Source organism: Gigantopelta aegis, chromosome 12 (genome assembly GCF_016097555.1).
Source record: "Gigantopelta aegis isolate Gae_Host chromosome 12, Gae_host_genome, whole genome shotgun sequence".
NCBI classification, from domain to species: Eukaryota; Metazoa; Mollusca; class Gastropoda; order Neomphalida; family Peltospiridae; genus Gigantopelta; species Gigantopelta aegis.
Window position 1 is genome coordinate 5,034,877 of NC_054710.1, and position 14,574 is coordinate 5,049,450.

General features: G+C 39.2%; 1 protein-coding gene across 1 annotated transcript; it reads left to right on the forward strand.

The window, feature by feature from the left end:
• The first annotated feature begins 273 nt into the window (after positions 1 to 273).
• Positions 274 to 4,869, forward strand: LOC121386584. The gene is made up of 3 exons (XM_041517535.1): positions 274 to 422; positions 2,413 to 2,717; positions 3,978 to 4,869. The coding sequence occupies exons 2-3, from the start codon at positions 2,531 to 2,533 to the stop codon at positions 4,181 to 4,183; spliced, it is 393 nt and encodes a 130-aa protein (XP_041373469.1). The 5' UTR covers positions 274 to 422; positions 2,413 to 2,530; the 3' UTR covers positions 4,184 to 4,869.
• Positions 4,870 to 14,574: the final 9,705 nt, after the last annotated feature.

Below are 14,574 nucleotides of genomic sequence, written 5' to 3' on the forward strand. Positions count from 1 at the left end.
CTCTAAGACTGTATGTCATAAGTACCATATATTTGACATCCAATGACCGATGATTAATAAATCAATGTACTCTAGTGGTGTTTTGCTTGGTTATTTTTAGTGCAACCCTAAAGCAAATGCCGTGGTGTGTACTGTCCTATAATTGCATAAATAATACTCCCGTACTGCGTTGGGGTAACTGCAACTTAAGGGCTGACCAAGTGTCGAAATGATAATATGTTAATTCAGCGACGATTTTATAACATTTCCTTCTTTGTTTTCTTCCAGCTTTGTTCAGCCTTCTCCTTATGAGTGTTTTTATCTGGATGGCTATCCTCACGTGGTGTGTAAGCCAAACGTCTTTAACCAAGGCACGATTCAACAACGAAACCGACGAACAATTGTATGCACAGCCTTACAACCGCCGCATAACTCATTCAGAGGTAATGACATAAATAGACACACACACATATAAACACACGCATACACACATACACACATAAATACACACACATACACAAACATGCACACATACACAGACACACACACACATACACACACACATACACATGCACACACACAAACAAATACACACACATACACACCAAGGCACACACACAGACACACACACACACACACACACACACAGACACACATATATACACACAGAGACACACACACAAATACACACAAAAACACGCGCGCACACATAGCAATACAGACAGAAACACACACACACACACACACACACACACACACACACACACACACACATACATATATATATATATATATATATATATATATATATATATATATATATATAATGAATGTGTGGATGAATCATAAATCAATAAATCAATACATATATACATACATATATACATACATACATATATATATATACATACACATACACATACACATACATACATAAATACATACATACGTACATACATACATACATACATACACATACACACAGTCAACCTCGACATACATACAATATATAGATATTCATACATCAATACACACTAGCCAGTGCCAGGTATGTCCACTGTTTCGTGCACGTAAGCGGGATCGACCGCGTAGATTGTGGGCCCCATGCATGTGGTTGAGTTAAAGAACATCCTTTTTATGGATGATTCGATAGCTCGGAGCGCATCGTGGTTAGTCAACCAATCTGCGGGCGATTCGGTGCCACAGGTTCGAGTCACAGCAACGGCACGGGACAATTTGTGAGGCCAGAAAGGATTTAATTATCCCTCGCGCCAGTACGTTAATATCTATGTATGTAACAGTCAACCTCGACATACATACAATATATAGATATTCATACATCAATACACATACATACATACACACATAAGGGAATAATTATATATTTTGTTGCCTCAAAAACTGTGCCATGCCGTTGCCGTGACTCGAACCTATGGTACCGAATAGCCCGCAACGTGCAGTCTTACCACAATACCTTTTGGCCAATCGGGACATCCATAAAAAGGCTGCTTTTTAACCTAGTCATAAGCATGGCACTTACAAGCTACGCGGTCGATCCCGCTTACATGCATGCAACAGTGGACAGACCTGGCACTGGCTAGTATGTATTGATGTATGAATATCTATATATTGTATGCATGTCGAGTTTGACTGTTACATACATAGTTACTAACGCACTCGTGCAGGGAATAATTAAATCCGTAGTTGGGACTCGCCCGCAACTTGCAGACTTGCTAAGATACATTCTGAACTACTAGAGTCATACTTTTGAAAATATATGAATGCATACACCTATGTATGTATGTATGTTTAATAAAAGCAAATTTATAATTAATTATTGTAAAAGGCTTGTTTAATCTCAGGGCAGCATGGCACTTATTAAGGCAAGATGGTGCTATATTATTGCGGCATGGTGCCCAACCATGTTAAAACCATCTAGGAAAAACACTAACGCATACCAGGCCCGTAGGAACGACTTTGGGAGTGTGTGGGGGGGGGGGGGGCACTGAAGGATCGGGTATACATTCCCCCCCCCACCCCCACCCCCCACCCCCCCCCCCACCCCGGTTCCTACGGACCTGCGTAACCGTACAGGACAAAGGGGGAGGTCAATTCCCGTCGATGGGCCCATTGGCTTATTTCTCGTTCCAGTGAGTGCACAACGACTGGCGTATCAAAGTCCTTGGTATGTGCTTTCCTCTCTGTGAGATGGTGCTTATAAATGATCCCTCGTTATTAATGGGAACATGTAGCGGGTTTCCTATCTAAGACTACATGTCAAAATTACGAAATGTTTGACATACAATTTGCTTCATTGCAACAAGAAATGGAACACGAACCCAACAATGACAAGCCATAAACCCGATTTCAATTGGGCCATCCAGACTAATTAAAACACCAACAAACATATGTGTTTCTGTTTTCTGTTTCTAGAGAGTTGCGCCGACATATGCCACGCCTAGAACTGTTTCCAACGCAGTGTGTGTGATCGGCTTCTATACGGAGACAGAGCGGAAACACCTCCAACGTGTCAGGGGACATCTGCAGCACGATGGCGAATGCGCCGGAAGTGACTGGATTCACCGTTCACCGGCACGACGACCTCCCGTCCATACCGAGAACGAAGGTGTACGTGATGTTCGTGGATTTCAATGAAAGGAGTGTCATTCTCGAAGACCCACGGAAAGGACTCGGAGATCTCAGGTTGCTTACCATGCGACAGTTGTGGAGCCTTGGAGGTACGAGGTTTTCAGTCATGTTAGCAACGATTTGTAGAAAGTTTGTTTTGTTTAACGCACCACCAACCCGCCGACACCCAACCTCAAGTATCCAATTAAAGTCCAAACACGCTGTCCTGGGGCACACACCTCAGCTATCATTATGGGCTGTCAACCCAGGATAGTTGGTTAGTGGTTAGTGGAAGAGAACAGGGTGTAGTGGACTTACACCCACCCACCGAGTCGTTAAACGTCGTTCTGTGTGGGAGCTGGTACCGGGCTGCGAACCCCGTACCTTCCAGCCTTGTGACCGAAGGCTTAACCACGACATCGCCAAGGCCGGTAAAAAAAACATCGCGTCCTTCGTTTCCCAGCTTGGCGTTCTGCCAAATACCTTACATTGATTGTACCTAATAAAAACAAAACAGATCATACGTGCCCCTACACTTGATTCCAGGACCAACAGCGAAGAGACCGTACCCCTCCGCCTGCTACCGACCACGGTCGGGCTGCTGATGCTCACTTGCACATGTCAGTGCAGGCGGTCCCCTCCCCCCCCCCCTCCCCACCCACCTCTCCTGTCCTGGATGGAGGAGCCGACCGAGGCCGGCTCTTGTGCCCATGACAGACGTGCGCTATAACAGCTTGCTCTGAATGTGCACGTAAAGCCCTATGACCTGAACTGACCCACGTGTCCCTACTAGGTGGTTATGGGTGTGCAATATATTGAAATTGGACACCGCATTTCATGTACCTTTTACACATTTTAACCAGGAGTTTTCACTCTATAGTCTTGCTAAAAAGTATAAAATGTATCTATACTAAACATACTATTATTATTATAATATTATTCAAATAATATTCACTATAAACTCGTGCAATACATAGCATGACAAAGCAACTGGTATCTTGTTCTGTATATTTTTTCTTTCGTTTCGGGGGGTGGGGAGGTCGGGGCGTAGATCAGTGGTACAGCGCACGCCTGATTTGCGATCGATCTAGAATTGATTCCCATCGCTGGGCCATTGGGCTATTTCTCGTTCCAGTCAGTGCTCCACAACTGGTGTAACAAAAGTCACTGTATGTACTATCATTTCTGTGCGATGGTGCATATAAAAAAATCCTTGTTGATAATAGATACAAGAGTAGCCCATGAAGCGGCGACAGTGGGTTTCCTCATATATCTATGGTCCTTAACCATATGTCCGATGCCATATAACCGTAAATAAAATGTGTTGAGTGTGTCGTTAAATAAAACATTCCCTTTTTTTTTCGTTCCAGGAGACGCAATACTGGTGTACTGTGGAGATGTAGGATCCAGACATCTTAAGGGAAATGATTTATTCAACAGAGACTTGACGTCCATCTACCACCACCAGGAACTCTCTTTGCTGAAAAACCAGGAACGAATGCTCAGCATACACGGCCAATTTACGCCTTACCAAGAAACCCATATCAGGAATATCATTTTTACAAACTGTTGCTAAAAGGACTTGATCCAGTTTTATATACATGTTTATGTTTTGCTTTGCTTGGTTCTTTTCTCTTTTGCCATTTCTTGTATACAATGTGACCTAAGGTACTGCAAACAGACGTTCGGAAGATCCGTTCAACTTGTATGCGTATACTGATACCATACCATTGAATAATGTTATTACTACTGGGCAACATATTTCATAGGAACTGTCATTCTCTCTTGCCTTTCCAATCGTTTATCAATGTATTATAAAATTAAAAGTTGCAAACTTGACAAAACAAACTAACAAACCCCACACCCCGCCAAGAAAACAAATAGTCTGGAGGCAGAATTTAAAAAGTGGCTCTAGACAGAATTTCGTTCTACCCGATAGAGTCGAAGCGACCACCATGTGTGATGACGTGCTGCATCATACTCTAGTGGAGGTCAACTTTGAAAAGTGTGTGTGTGTGTGTGTGTGTGTGTGTGTGTGTCCACAGGTCATTAGAGGTCAAGGATGTACAAATTTGAATTAACAATTGTTTTTCATAAATGTTATCTTCATAGTCCTACCTTTTATGTGGGATTACTTATAAACACAAATAACACTGAATTAGCCAAACTATTGCTTTAAAACTTTGATTTCCATATCATTCAACACAAAATCTTAAATTTAACATCAATTTTCAGTAGTAGCAGTAGAAGTAGTATTAGTGTGTGTGGGGGGTGGGGGGTGGGGGAGGGGTCATTAAAGGTCGTCAAGGGGTATAAACTTGGAGGAAACGGTAACTTGTGATTTTCTTCATAAATATTATTTTCACAGTCATAGTTTTAAAAATAGAATTACTTTTAACACATACAAAACACTGAAATTATCAAACTATTGCTTTAAATTTTCGATTTTGCATAGTACTCAATACAAAATTTCAACTTAAACGTCAATTTCCTCAGCTTGGCCGATTTTTCGATCCCGTCATACATGTGTACCACAAACGCAAATTTATTACATTTAAGTAAACACAGAAACAAGTTTACAACATTGTGGAAAATTGATATACATGTACGTATATATTTCTTCATATTAAACAGTTGCCTGAACTTTGAAAGGATAGAGACATATAAATACAGTTTGCTACTATATTAAACATTATTGAATACATACTAACTTCTAAAATTTAAAAATAGTCGCCATTGTAAAGATCACCGCCATATTTGTTTTAATATTACTTTGTATACGAAGTTCGTTTTATCTTTCACTCATGTTACTCTTCTCCTATCGAACTCGTGACAATATTTGCCCTGAGTTAAAGTTTACCATCCACTGGGCTGCATTGTCAAAAAATCTGATTCTTAGGGCACTTGAACTGACGGGTCCTTTTCACTGAAGTGGCCTTTTCAGTTAGTACATGTGCCCTTCTTGCCTTAGTTCTCGCACTAAATCCAGCGCCGTATAACAGAAGTTCAAATGTCCTGAGTGCGTCGATAAATAAAACATATATTTAATATTTCTCTCCTTAGATTGTTTGCTAGGTCCGCCCTTGAAACGTGCTTCCATCAGTGTTTTATCCATGCCATTACTGTGTACAGAGATTACTAACTGCATGTGGATATTGTTGGTTTGAGATAATAGTCCATGGGCCAGATACTGAAACCCTCCCCCCACCCCTAGGGATTTTTGAAGACAAGTCTTTCTAGATACCCCATTATATATCAATTTAATATCAAGTACTTCTAGATACCCCACTATACATGAATTTAGTGTCTGCTTATCTGCATCAAAAATGTTGGTGGATTAAAAAAAACATCGCCATTTAAATACGGGTATTGAATTTGTGTCCCAAACATGCTATATGGAAAAATTAAATATAGTGATTAAGTTCTCATCCATATACAATTTTAACAGGCATAAGACCAAAATGAATGGCATTCATCCTATACTAAATGCTAATATTAACAAACCAAATAACAATGCAATATGTTCTATGAATAATGATATACTCATCGGAAAATGTTAAGCAATGCCTGAAATGCATTATGTTCTGTATTTGCACATACTTTGGGCTGCTTGAACCTTTTATTATTAAAAATTGCACTGAGTTCAATACATTGAGGCAGCATTATTCAAATATAATTCAATATATATACTTATACTATACTCGGCAAAATTAATTAGGGGCCAATAGATATTTTAGCATGTTCATTTAATCTTCCGTTGAAAGTTGTCAAACATAATGATTTAAATAACAATTTAGAGGGAACACAATGACAACTATTCTGAACAAATGTGTAACAAATCCTAGCCTAATGCTCATTTCAATATGTTTCATAACTATGTGAAATGCCCAGTATTTGTTTTTGTATCACCAGTCAAATTTTACTGAAACAACGTGTAGAAGTCATACATATGACCAAAACAAGCTAAAATAATATGACAGTAACAAAGAATTATATTATAATATAAGAATGTTTACTATCCCTTAATTAATTGTGTTGATTATACATGTATGTGCATCAATATTATGACGATGTCCCTTAAACACCAGTGTTCAAATTTCTAAACATCGGTTTTGTGTACCTACCTTAATTTCTTTTGCATTATATGTACAATTCATCTAGCTCACATAAATTCATCTTATTCTAGTCTGTGTTTGTAATAATTTTAGATTTGCTTTTATATTTACACTGCGTTTAACTTATGCTCAGGTGTATATAATTAGTATCTACATCGAATATTGCCATTAGAACTAGGAACGTTTTGACTTCCTTGCATATGTTCATTTAATTCAAATATGTCTGTCACGTTCACAATTTGTGGGATCTTCCATCTTCCAGAGGAAGGTAAAAATGCCACCTTAGCTAACATTTTAAAATGTAACCAACTGCGTCGGATAAAAAAATATACCCCAGGCTTGGGGTTGCAGCCCTTGTGGGCGTTCTAAGTGTAAAACTTGTGCTGCTATGCTCACCACAGACTCGATCGCCAGTAAAACTAATACAACTTTTAAAATAAAAAACACCCTCAACTGTGCTTCATCGTATGTCATATACTGCCTTACTTGCAAACTTTGCCAAATACAATATGTTGGACAGACTATTCAAACATTTAGTAAACGACTTTCTGGTCACCGACATAACATCAAATATAATAAAAAAGATAAAGCTCCCCATGTGGCCCCTCACTTCAATTTGCAACACCATGATTACAGTTGTGTTCTTTTACAGAACGTTAACAGAGACCAAGCTAAGTTAGACCTTGCAGAATCCATTTGGATGCATACACTGAATACTGTTCACCCCAATGGCCTCAATGAGTACAGCCCTACTGGCTTTAACAACTCAGACTTTTTATACTCCTTTGTTCTTTAATTTTATTGTTATGCTATTGGTCAGCTCCTGCCTTGTTACCTAGCCTTGTGTGTTTTAACTTCCAAGCTGACATTCTCTATTTTATATCTTACTGGTTATATGTCCAGCACTTTGTTTATTTATTCTCCTGAGGATGTTGGTTTTTAGACTAACGAAACGTCGAATATTTTAAGTATTTTTTATGTAATTTAAAATTTTAAGGTGGTTTCAGTGGAAACATATATTTTTATATGTATTTTTTTAAACCTCGTTTTCTAAAATATTTGAAAATATTTCGGGACTATATCACTGCTTTTATTTTTGAAACTTGGTTACTGGTAACTGTATTCCACCAACAAGTAATACATGTTTGGCATCTGACTAAGTATTGTGAGTCAATAAATTTGAAATGCCCTGAGTATTACATATATAGAATATGAAAACATTGCATGGCAATGTTCAAGTTAACATCCAGACATATTTTGAACAAGTTTAAGAATACTATTCATGCTAAACTACATGTTCATAACAACAAACTGTAACGGGGACTAAATATTTGGCCGTTTGTATATAAATAACATATTTTATCTATTACTATTAATATTTATTTTAGGATTCAATTTATTTTATTATAGGATATTCTCAATCTGCATTGAGAATATCGTATTGGTGCATTAGACAAAGCCTTTTATGGTTGTTTCTCGCCATACTGGCTAGGGACGAGCCATTGGTTGATTCTATCCAATGGTTATGTGTATTTGGTGTCACGTGGTCGTGAGTCAGGTCCGTGCAGCGCTGAGTGTAGACAGTGACACAACACGTTACATACTTACGACTTGCAGTTGCCTTTTCCTTTTCCTGAGCCTTTCGTTATCTTCAGACTTCCTTTTGGCACTTACAGGATGAAGCCCACGTACATGTAATAGTGTTATCATCCTATACGGTTCATCGCCCACAGCGAAGAACCACGCGTATGGTGTGATCGAGAGAATAAACCCTCGAACCCTTCCCAGCCTTGTTGTGTTTCTTTTGGGAGAATACTTTCGAGTAGGCTACAATGGAGCCGACGTAGGGACTCGAGGCTCTCGGACACTGATGAATGGGACACATCGCCTGACCATCGGACGTCACATCCTGTTTCCACGGACACAGGGACAGTGGAGGAACGGAAATACTTTTGTGTATTTGTGACAGTGATGTGAACAATGACTTCATAACAAGTGTTTGAAAGTTTCAGTTTGTGTTTGCTGAACTTCATATATTCTTTTCATGATGTATATGCGAGTACTTACATGCCCATTATTATTGCATATGTGTACTCGGATGTAAACAAAACTTGCCAGTAGTTTTTTTTTCCCTTAATTGTACTTAGTTTATTGTTGGATTTAAAAAAAAAAAAAAAAAAAAATTCTAATGTAACTTGAGGTATACTTTTGTACCGATATATATATATATATATATATATATATATATATATATTTTTTTTTTTTTTGGCTACAAAGTTGTTGAATAATTTCAACGAACTTGTGACATGGTTTAAAGTTGGTGAATATTTTTTTTTATATAGGTTTCTGTGATCTGGTTTATTTATATAATACTAAGTTTAGTAAATAAGTAAATATATCACTTGTTTAATATTTAATAAAAAAAAATTAAAAAAAATTAGCGAGTGATTGTTTGCTTTAATTTGAATGTATTTATTTTAAATTTAATTTAAAAAAAAAAAAAAAATAATAATAATAATAAAAATAATAATAATTTAGTTAATAACTTAATGTGAGTTGTGTGTTTAATTTTGTTTTGTTTTGAATTTTTTTTTTTGAATTATTTCTTTTAATTTGTGGTTTGTTCCTGATTTTTTTGGTGTAATATTTGTTATTGTGTTTTATTCCTGATTTCTTTTTTTCCTTCATCCTTACTTAGTGTAATGTTTGTTTATTTGTGATTTTTTTTTTTTTTTTTTTTTATTTGATTTTTTTTTTTGAATTTTTTTTTTCCCCATTCTTGATGTGATGACATACTATTTAATTTAGCATTCTGTGATCTTCATCCTTGCTGTGGGTTATTTGAATGTTAGTTTAGTGTCATTTTAAATGACAAAAAGCATCCTGTAGTATTGAATAGAAATTAAATTAGATAGGGACTCCATAACTGGAAATAATAGTTAGGAACTAAAATAGTTTAATTATAACTATATTATTGTTAGGTTGCACCTGATATTAATTTTAGTAATTGTTTTGCATTTAATACACATTGTATTGCACAATTCTAAATTTTGTTTTCTTTTGCTGTCTTGCTGAGTACTGTTTCTTTTCAGCTTTTCTTTCTTGACGCACATACATACATACACACTGATACACAGCAGCGCAGATGTGAATGTGTTATTTCAGGTTGTGTTAGTGACATCCTGGCCTTAGAGTTGTAGTTGCCCAAATATTTTGGGTGTTTACTTTCAAGGTATTTAATCTGGGTGCTAGTTTTAAGGCGTTCTGTCTTATAGTAGTGCACCCAGGGTGTGTTGCCAGATTCAAGGTGTTTGACGTGTGAATATTTGATGTTTGTTTAATTGACCAAGAGGTGATCACCAGTGATACACCTTGTTCTTGTTTGGAATTGACACTTTCTTTATCAGAAAGTGGCACATAGTGAATAGATACTCGCATAAATCCCTTGTTGTATGTATGCTGTATTTCTTGTATGTATTATGATGTGTATTGATATTACCTAAATGTGATTTATTTGCTCATAATTTTTATATTGTTTGGATTGAATTTCATCACTGATACCTTTGCATTGTTCGAGGAAAAGAAAGCATTTTGTTTCTCTTGCAGGTGTCATTTATAACGTTACATTTCATTGATTTTCAGGATGGCACAATTTGGAGGTCTGTTTGAGGCCAGTGGTTTGGAAGATGATACATCTACTTCTGACCATATTACCATGGAAGAGGTTCCAACTTTGCTTTCCACTTTTAAGAAACTTGGAATCAAACCCAAGATGGATAGCCCCGAGGACTTCAAAGCTTGGGCTTTAGCCTATGCTGAATCGCTAGGAGGAACTGAACCGAAAGAACAGAAACCAGTTGTTAGCACGGTTGAGATTAGTCAACCACCCAGAATTTCTTTTTTCTCAGGTGACATTGGTGTCAAAGCAGAAAGTTCTTTTGATACTTGGGTCTATGAGATAGATTGTCTTAAGAGAGACAAGAAGCACTCTCCTGAGGTAATTACCCAGGCAGTCAGGCGGTCTCTTAAAGACGATGCGGCTAAGGTTGCAATGCGCCTAGGTTCTGATGCTAGCCTTAGTCAGTTGGTTCATAAACTACAAAGTATTTATGGGTCGGTTGATGAGGGTGAGGCACTTCTTGGCGAGTTTTACAGCGCTCGGCAACAAGATGGCGAAGATGTTTCGTCTTGGGGTTGTCGAGTAGAGGATTTGTTTTATAGAGCTTTTAAGAGCAACGCATATCAGATGAATGCCAACCACATGCTGCGAACTAGATTTTGGGGTGGACTACAACAGTGGATCAAGGATTGTAGTGGCCATATCTTTGACAAGATCCAAAATTTTGACAGACTGAGAATGGAGCTGCGCCGAGTTGAACAGAACCATATGGTTTCGGATTTCATCGGGACGAAGCAACCCACCAACAAGCCTGTTCCGGTCAAGAGGAGTTTTCTCGCTCCACCTCCACCACCGTCCGAAATGGAGGGTATCAAGAAACTTGAGGCCATGATGTACCAACTTTCTTCAAGATTCGACAAGTTAGAGACTCAGTTACATGACAGGCCAACCAGAGGTCCCACACCTGATAGACAGCCACCCACCACACCTTCGACTTATAAGGGTGTAAGAACCCATGCCCAGTCTTCTTCAGGCAGAACTCCACAACATCGAAAGGAGATACAGTGTTGGAAATGTGGCCAAGTTGGACACATAGCCATAGGTTGCAGAAATGAGCCTCTGGATTTAAACTGAAGACCACTTTTGTTGGGGAGCAAACAAAAGTTGGCACAGGCAAATGCTCCAAGGTTTTCTCTTCCATTCCAGAGGGTCTCATTGGTGAAGCGAATGAGGTTTCCGTTGTTGTTGGTGGTAATTTGTGTACAGCTTTGTTGGATACAGGTTCCACTGTTTCAACAGTCAGCGAAACCTTTTATTCCGATTATCTCAAGGAAGCAGATATTCATCCTCTGACTGATCTGTTGAATATTGAATGTGCGGACGGTCAGTCACTACCATATAAAGGATATATTGAAACGACTGTGGTGTTACAGGGTTTGACTGATTCACCTAGGTTTTGTTTGTTTTTGGTTGTTCCGGATAGCAGTTACAACGCTAGTGTTCCAATTTTATTGGGAACAAATGTTTTAACCTCTGCTTTAGATGAATGTCGCCAAACTTATGGTGATAGATTTCTACAAGTAGCGGAATTGCGTACACCTTGGTACCTTGCTTTCAGGAGCATTGTGTTACAGGACAAGACACTTTCACGGTGTAAGGGTAGATTAGGTCTCGTTAGGAGTGCACAGAGAGATAGCATTACTATTCCACCTAATTCGACCATTACTATCCCTGGGTACCTGGATAAGAAGATTCCTTACAGGGATACATGTGCGATGATGGCAACAACAGGGAAATGTGATCATCCAGACTTAGAGGTATCGCCTGTTGTATTTAGGTACCAGTACAGATCCAATTCTCCAGTGGAGGTAAGATTGTCCAATGTAACTACTCAGACCGTTGTTATTCCGTCTAAGGGCCTCTTGTGTGAGATACAGGAAGTAACTTTGGAAGACGTAGAACAAAAGGAGGAAGATGACGAGTGGTTGCTGCAGAAGATTACTCTACCTTCACAAGGACTAACTCCGGAGCAGTTGCGGGAGGGGACCAACTTGATTTTAAATTATCAAGATGTCTTTTCTGCAAGTGAGTTCGACATTGGGCACTGTACTAAGGTACAGCACAGAATTGAGCTTATTGACAGTACCCCGTTCAAGCAACGACATCGCCGCATTCCGCCGGCTATGTACGAAGAGATCAAACAACATTTACGACAGCTTTTGTTGTGTGGACTCATCCGGAGATCTCACAGCCCGTGGGCATCACCAGTGGTGATTGCAAAGAAGAAAGATGGTTCTTTACGGATGTGCGTTGATTACCGGCAGTTGAATCAACAAACCGTAAAGGATTCGTATGCTTTGCCTAGGACAGAAGAGATTTTTGATTGTCTGGCTGGTTCGAAGTTCTTCAGTGTTGTTGACATGAAGAGTGGATACCATCAGGTGGAGATAGCTGAAGAACATAAAGCCAGGACAGCGTTTACAGTAGGACCACTCGGCTTCTATGAGTATAATCGTATGGGTTTTGGACAGACTAATATTCCTGCAACGTACCAGAGACTCATGGAAGATTGTCTTGGAGATCTGTACCTGCAGAAGTGTTTTATATTCATTGATGATCTTATTGTATTTTCATCATCATTTGAAGAGCATCTTCATCGACTGGAATTGGTATTTAACCGTCTTCGGGAATACACTCTCAAGTTGGCACCCAAGAAATGCATTTTCTTTCAGGATCAAGTCAAGTATCTAGGGCACATTGTGTCCGTGGATGGCGTCAAGGTAGATCCTGAAAAGATAGAAAAGATTGTCAACTGGCCAGAACCTACTAATCCAGAGCAGTTGCGACAGGTCCTAGGATTTCTTGGGTACTATCGTAAGTATATTTCCAATTTCTCTACGATAGCACGGCCTCTTACGATTCTACTTCCACCAACCAGGACTAAACAGAAGAAGTCATCGAAGAAAAGATCAGCTGTGGTGGATTGGGTATGGGGAGCAGATCAACAAAATGCTTTTGATCAGTTGAAGCGGGCGTTGACCTCGCCACCTATTTTGGCGTATGCGGACCACTCTCTTCCATTTGAATTGCATACAGATGCAAGCAGCTCTGGTCTTGGGGCAGTACTCTACCAGGAACAAGAGGGTACGAAGAGGGTGGTGGCTTATGCAAGCCGTGGTGTGTCAAAGACTGAGAGAAATTATGCAGCACACAAACTAGAATTTTTGGCACTGAAATGGGCAATTACTGAGAAATTCAGTGATTATTTATATGGCCACAAGTTTGTTGTGTTTACGGATAACAATCCTCTCACCTATGTATTAACCACGGCTAAACTAGATGCCACAGACCATAGATGGTTAGCCTCCTTAGCGTCTTACGATTTTTCAATTCAGTACCGGACAGGGAAAAGCAATGCAGATGCTGATGCGCTCTCTCGCCTCCCAGGTAATAACTACAGTGGGGAAAAGCAGCTAGGTATTACCTCTGAATCCATCAAGGCGATCGCAGCAGCATGTCAGACTCCCAGTTATATTGAAAGTCTTTGTATGTCCTCGGATGTAATTGATGACGAGGATGAAGATGGACATTCAATCAATAACATGACTTTGAGAGATTGGAGACATCACCAAACTGGAGATATAACCCTAGAACCATTCCTGAGAAGCTTGACACAAGGTACAAAACCATCTCTACAAGGGTTGCCTCGCTCAGCAGAAGCACTAGCGTTGTACCGGGAGTTTGACCATCTGAAACTATACAGGGGAGTTTTATATCGATCTACACTGGTTAATGGAGATGAGAAGATGCAGTTAGTACTCCCAGTCAAGTTTCGACCCATGGCATTGCAAGGGCTCCACAACGACATTGGGCATATGGGCGTGAGAGGACACTTGCTCTGTTAAAGAATAGATTTTACTGGCCAGCCATGTCCAAGAGTGTCGATGAGTGGATTAAGAGCTGTGACAGATGTCTTCGCCGAAAAGGTCCATCCAACAGCCGGGCGCCACTTGTCAACATCACAACTAGTCAGCCTCTTGAGATAGTTTGCCTGGACTTTCTTACATTGGAGACTTCAAAGGGCGGCTTCCAAAATATCCTTGTTATAACAGACCATTTCACTCGATACGCTCAACCCATACCTACGAGGAATCAGACTGCTAGAACAACTGCAGAAGTGTTATTTAATAACTTTATTGTACACTATGGATTTCCTCAGCGGTTGCATTCAGA